The 6,337-nt window shown below is 32.5% G+C and overlaps 2 protein-coding genes across 3 annotated transcripts; both read left to right on the top strand.

The window, feature by feature from the left end:
• The first annotated feature begins 645 nt into the window (after nt 1–645).
• Nucleotides 646–6,134, top strand: LOC123921287 (non-specific lipid-transfer protein-like). 2 transcript variants are annotated; one of them, XM_045973766.1, is made up of 2 exons: nt 646–1,073; nt 5,931–6,134. In XM_045973766.1, exons 1-2 carry the CDS (start codon nt 736–738, stop codon nt 5,941–5,943), a joined length of 351 nt encoding a protein of 116 aa, XP_045829722.1. In that variant the 5' UTR covers nt 646–735; the 3' UTR covers nt 5,944–6,134. The 2 variants fall into 2 exon arrangements, with proteins under 2 accessions (XP_045829722.1, XP_045829721.1); XM_045973765.1 differs by lacking the exon at nt 5,931–6,134 and adding an exon at nt 1,666–1,933 and having other exon boundaries at nt 647–1,073.
• LOC123921286 (non-specific lipid-transfer protein 5-like) lies at nt 4,376–6,134 on the top strand. The gene is made up of 2 exons (XM_045973764.1): nt 4,376–4,798; nt 5,931–6,134. The coding sequence occupies exons 1-2, from the start codon at nt 4,455–4,457 to the stop codon at nt 5,941–5,943; spliced, it is 357 nt and encodes a 118-aa protein (XP_045829720.1). The 5' UTR covers nt 4,376–4,454; the 3' UTR covers nt 5,944–6,134.
• Nucleotides 6,135–6,337: the final 203 nt, after the last annotated feature.

Genomic DNA, 6,337 nt, shown 5'->3' with positions numbered 1-6,337 from the left:
AATGAGTCAAAAATCAAAATTGCCTATAAACAAAATTTAGTGAGTGGCAGGTTTTTTTTTTAATTGAATTAAGAGTATCTAAACATCAAGAAAAATGATGAACATCCCAACTATATCAGCACCCCAACTCCCCCCACCCCAAAAATTTAGTGAGTGGCATGTTTGAAAACGAAGTGATCTTTCTCAAGAACAACTAATGCAAGAGAGTTCATACACGTGTAGTTGTGTACTCTTATCATGAATAAATTCTAACATGTAACAACATACCTAATAACCTAAGTAGTAGTATTAAATTAAGGGTCTTGTTAACATGTGCCCTTAGGGCACATGTTAAGATATACCAAAATAGAAACTCAACATTTAATGATACAAGAAATTTAATGCTTCAAAAGTCAAAATGCACAAATTAGCATTTAATAATTTCTATTTTTGCTTCCTTAACATGTGCCTTAAGGGCACAAGTTAACATTCTCCTTAAATTAAAATCGAATTAATGATAGTTCAACAAGTGTCCAATAATTAAAGAGCATGCACCATACATCATTTACTACTACAACGCACAACAACTACCACACTTCCAAAAACCGTCACTCTAAATTGTGTTCACACCTTATCTTTTTTCTATATAAACCCCCACACATTAACACATTACACTCACCAAACAAACAAACAAACCAAGAAAACAAAACCTCCAAACCAAAACAAAAACACATTTAATTTTCTTTTAAGAAAACAATGGCAAGCATGAAGGTAGCATGTGTAGTTTTGTTGATGTGCATGGTAATTGCACCTATAGCAGAAGCTGGAATCTCATGTGGAACTGTAAATGGTGCTCTTGCTCAATGCATTCCTTACCTTAAAGGTGGTCCTGGTCCTTCTCCAGCATGTTGTGCTGGAGTTAAGAGACTCAACGCTGCCGCCGCAACTACACCTGATCGTCAGGCTGCTTGTAACTGCCTGAAAAATGCTGCTGGTGCTATTTCTGGTTTGAATACTAACAACGCAGGTGCTCTTCCTGGTAAATGTGGTGTTAACATTCCTTACAAGATCAGTACCTCCACCAACTGTGCTACGTATGTCTTAAGCTTTCACTTGCTCTTTTTTTTAAACTCATCATAATAATTAGGCCAAAATACATTCAGGGTTTTTAAGTTTTACGTTTGTAACAAATTAATAATTAGGGATTTAGGTTTTTCAGGTAACAAATAGGATCTTTAAGTTTCTAGCTTGTAACACCGTTTCCATTCTTCCAGTTATCCTAAGTTTACAAAAATACTAACATGACTGTTAATTATGATGTTAACCATGATTAATTTGAGGCTCAATCTGATGCGAACCATGAGTGCCAGACAGTTGAGGCCCAACTAAGGGAGAATAACTGGAAGAAGGATAACAGTACAACAAGTTAGAAAATTAAATGACCTATTTATTACTTGAAAAACTTACAAACCTAACAGTTTTTATGTTACAAACGCAAAACTTACCTAATACATATTTGCTAATTAAAGGACCCCTACCCTAAGTATTAAGGACTACTTCATCAATATATGCTCTGTTTTATTTCCTAGTAAAATTTTACAATTTTTTAGTACTTTTCATAAATATTTTTTCTTTCACTGCTAATCTACTGACTAGTTTTCTTATTATTTTGTTGTATTTATACAGCATCAGGGCTTGAAGATGATGACATTGCAGATGCATGATTATGGAAAGTTGTCACTATATATGAAAGTGCATTTTAATACTATTAAGAATAAGAATGAGAGTGATGGAGGCTCATGTTATATGTGGCCCTATCTTCTTGTATACCATACTCTATTTGATATATAGTCTTTTACTGTGTTGTTTTATGAATTACATAGTGAAATATTTTAATTTGGTTTTTACCTATGTATCTGATTTCTCTTATTTAATGTCAGTTTTTAAATATCCATCTTGTTTTGAAATGAATTACAAGCTAATGATAGTATGTTAGAGGTCCTAATATAGTAAGTTACTAACAACTAACAATTTATCATTCAAAAAAAAAAAAAGGTCGTAAGTTGATCTCAGCTTCATTGCAAACCACAAAAAAATACAAAAATCACAAGCCAATCACTATTCCACTCGTAACAAATGAAACACTACTAGAAAATTAAATTTAGAGAGAAGAAATTCATCACTACTGAATTCAAATTATGTATGGCCCAAAATTCCTAACCAAATTAGGCCTCGCAAAATATTAGTGAGGAAATTTGTATTCTATCACAAAGTGCGACTGAAATACTGAATTAATATGTCTTAATGTAAATCAATCCGTCTCAAACAATTGATAAAAAATGCAACATTTGTTCTTGAAATTTCGTCGCTAATTAGGTGACGGATTTCAATTCCCTCCCTACATATTACACCAGCAGAAAACAGCTGAAGCAGACGCAGAAAAACACTAACCGAAACCACCAACACTGAGCGAAAAAACCCTCAGCTGGCCTGCAACTACAGCCTGCAATAACATTGCAGAGAAACAAAAATACAACCTCCAAAACACACCAAAAAACGATAGCAGAGAAACAGCTACAACATCATAAAAAATAGTTGCTAATATGACGAACATTATAGCGATTAGCGACAAACTCCTTTGTATCAGTAGCAAATACAATATCGTTTTCGGCAGAATTATGTGCTACTACAAAATCAAAGGTTGACATTCACACATGTTGATTCTAAAAAAAAGTGGCGTCAAAATTAACTGCAACTTCTTTGTTGACTTTGGAACTGAGCCTAATGGTCCCTCCCAAAACCAAAGAGAATTCAATTGAACCTAACTAAAATTGTATTCCCACTTCCCAATCTTTTTTCTGAAATGGTATACAACTCGATTGAACCACAAACCAGTACAATTTTAGTTAGGTTCAATTGAATTCACACAATGTAAATGAACTTTTGCCGTTGTCAAAAATCAGAAGATGAATTCAACCCATACCTTGATGTTGTATTAGTTACATTCAAAAATCTTATATTCACCTATATTTAATTTATTTTTAAGATCAATTTTGTCATTACCACTTATCATACTATCTCTCTTAGTATTTTTACACTAAATACAAGTAAATGTATGTGAATTTAAGATTTTTGAATGTAAAGAATCCAAATCCGGTCTTCATAACTTCTCTAAGAACTTTATCTCAAAGGCATGGACATTGGTACTGTAGCCCTTGTCCACCATCTCATGTCTTGTCTGCATTTTAATGGCAACACAACCTCACCCTTCCCTTTATAGGTTCTACACACTTATCTTGAATTAAGACTACCTACATCTTTATTTTCCACATCCCAAAATAATTTTCTCACCAATATTTTGAATTCAATTGAAACTCGCATCAATACTATAAAGTGTGAAGTAAAATTAGTAGACACCAATAACTATTACAAACAATAAAATAAGATAAATCAAAGAAGATGAGCACATAGATGTTGAATGTGTTGTTGTGTTGAATGTGTTGTTGTGTTGTTTGAGATTGTTTGAAGTCCCACATTGCTTAGGTTCCCGGGATGTGAAGTGTATAAATATGTGAGGGCAATCTCACCATTTGAGCTAGCTTTTGGAGATGAGATTCAAGCATATTTAACATGGTATCAAAGTCGGGTTAAAGACTGCATTGTGGGCATTTGACTCAGGACCACGCTAGGCGTGAGGGTGGGTGTTGAATGTGTTGTTGTGTTGTTTGAGATTGTTTGAAGTCTCATATTGGTTAGATTCCCGGTGTTTGAGATTGTTTGAAGTCTCATATTGCTTAGATTCCCGGGATGTGAAGTGTATCAAAGTCAGGTTAAAGAAACTCCAATTAACAATCAATGAGTTTCTTACAAAGAGATATTTGAGTTACAAAAATAAAGAAATACCTTAATTTCTACCATTTTTTTATTTTTTTAAATCCCTTACGGTAATCAAAAGATTCAACGATTTCATTCACTAAAGTGTCTACATTACAACTGCACTATTTAATCACTATAATAGAATCTTAGTTTATTCCATAAATATTGATTGAATTTTTTTTTTAGAAAACTTACCAATTAAATTTGAAGACGGTAAAGTAAAATCCGTACCGCCTCGTTGTCATGCCCATCCCCATAAGAGTTCATACGTGTATAGTCGTGTACCATGTTCATGAAATCTTAGTACAATTAACATGTAATGTAACAGCATATCAAAGCATTAAATTAAAATTGAGGTATAGTGAGACAAGTGGCCAATAATTATAAACACTCGACATACTTTGACCATACCTTATTTAATACTACGTACCCACAACTTCACCTAATTTTGACACTAAGCAAAAATCCATCACTCTACTCATTTTCCCACCTCCTCTTATTTCCTATATAAACCCCCATACCCTAACACATTACTTACACTCATCAAACAAAGCATAAAAAAAAATATTCCAAAAACAAAAACACATTTTGTTTTAAGAATGGCAAACATGAAAGTAGCATGTGTTGTTTTGGTGATGTGCATGGTAATTGCATTTGCACCTATGGCAGAAGCTGCAATCTCATGTGGAGCTGTAAATGGTGCTCTTGCTCCATGCATTGTTTACCTTAGAGGTGGTCGTGGTCCATCTCCGGCATGTTGTGCTGGAGTTAGAAGACTAAAAGCCGTGGCGACAACCACACCTACTCGTCAGGCTGCTTGCAACTGCTTGAAAAGTGCTGCCCGTGGTATTTCTGGTTTGAATAACAACAACGCTGGTGCTCTTCCTGGTAGATGTGGTGTTAGCATTCCTTACAAGATCAGTACCTCCACCAACTGTGCTATGTATGTATTATAACTTTCACTATTAACATGTTACATTTTATTTCTCTCTTAGTATCACATTACATCATTCTATCTCTTATATATTGTTGATCTCAAGGACTATGCATTCATATTGGTGTACACTAAATATTTTTTTTAAAATTTAATTTATAGATATAATTATATATATATATATAGGAAAATGCTAAACAGTGCCCCCGGGGCACTAGTTAAGGATACAAATATAGAAGTTTTATCTCGTAAATTGTGCATTCAATGTTTTAATGATGTGAAAAGTTATTATCTCTCATCATTAACTTTATCATTTGTTTCCTTATTTAGTATGCTTAACTAGTGCCCCAGGGGCACTGTTTAGCATGACCCATATATATATATATAAAAAATAGTAATTGAAAGTGGTTTGGTTTATGGTACAACCCGTCGGTTTAGTTCGATTTTTTGAAAGATTTTTTTTAACTAATATAAAATAGTCGGTTCAATTTTTTTGTAATTCTTTTATACGAAATATATATATTTTAAACGGCAAAATATTATTAATAATAACCGGTCTCTGCACAAGACGAACAAAGGTCGGGATAAACGGGATTACAAAACAGAGGCGACGTATATAAGCGGGACACCAATGAGAAAACTAAAAGAAGGACACCACCTAGTACACACTCAACAGTCACCAGACCACCTAGAGCACACACCACAAATACCAGAACACTAAAGAGTAAACCAAACTATGTTAATTTGGTTTTATTCTATCAAGTTGAGATTTGTTAAAGAAATGATGAGTATTATTTAAATTTTAAAACAAGCAAAACAAAAAAAATAACAATTTATAACTAAATTATATGCATATGCAATATATTTTCAATACTAAACATCAATGGTTTGCTAGACAAATAGATTAATTACTTTTAGCAAGCAAATTAAATAAATTTTTAGCAAACAAAAAGAAACTTGCTAGACCTAAATAGTCTTGTACTTTTTCTATGTTTTTATATATTATATATTTGTCATTCAAAATAAAAAACTTTTAGCAAGCAAAAACAAAATATAACAATCATATCATATCATTACAAGTTTATCAGTACACAACACACAAAGAGTAACAACTGACTCCTTTTTTTCCTTACATTTACAGCATCAAGGCTTGAAGAAGCGGCTCAAAGAGTTATGGAAACTTCTCACAAGTATATGAGAGTGCCCTTATGTTATTAAGAATAAGAACTAATCCCAAAAAAAAAGAAAAAAGAATAAGAACTAGTGTGATGGAGTATCTTAGTGTTTGTTGTTTTATGAATGAATTACATCGCTAAATATTACAATTGGGTTTTTTTCTTGCTTATTTAATTTGAGTTTTTGGATATTCATCTCGTGGTCACTTAAATAAAAGTGTTATATTAAAGTAAGACCATATTCCATCCAGCTAGCTATCTTGTAATAAATAAATTAAATGTTATATTTGAAAAAAATTGACAACATATTTGATTTTTAAAAAATAAGTGTTATATTATCTTATGAATAAAAACATTGAATATTTTACGAGTG

The sequence above is a fragment of the Trifolium pratense genome, linkage group LG4, assembly GCF_020283565.1.
Source record: "Trifolium pratense cultivar HEN17-A07 linkage group LG4, ARS_RC_1.1, whole genome shotgun sequence".
Lineage (NCBI taxonomy): Eukaryota > Viridiplantae > Streptophyta > Magnoliopsida > Fabales > Fabaceae > Trifolium > Trifolium pratense.
Note: the sequence above shows the minus strand (reverse complement) of the source record. Positions and strands in the feature narration are given on the sequence as shown.

What these genes read in the sequence shown, in the direction of transcription:
- LOC123921286 (XM_045973764.1), top strand. Translation starts at nt 4,455, where the DNA reads ATGGCAAACATGAAAGTAGCATGTGTTGTTTTGGTGATGTGCATGGTA.
- LOC123921287 (XM_045973766.1), top strand. Translation starts at nt 736, where the DNA reads ATGGCAAGCATGAAGGTAGCATGTGTAGTTTTGTTGATGTGCATGGTA.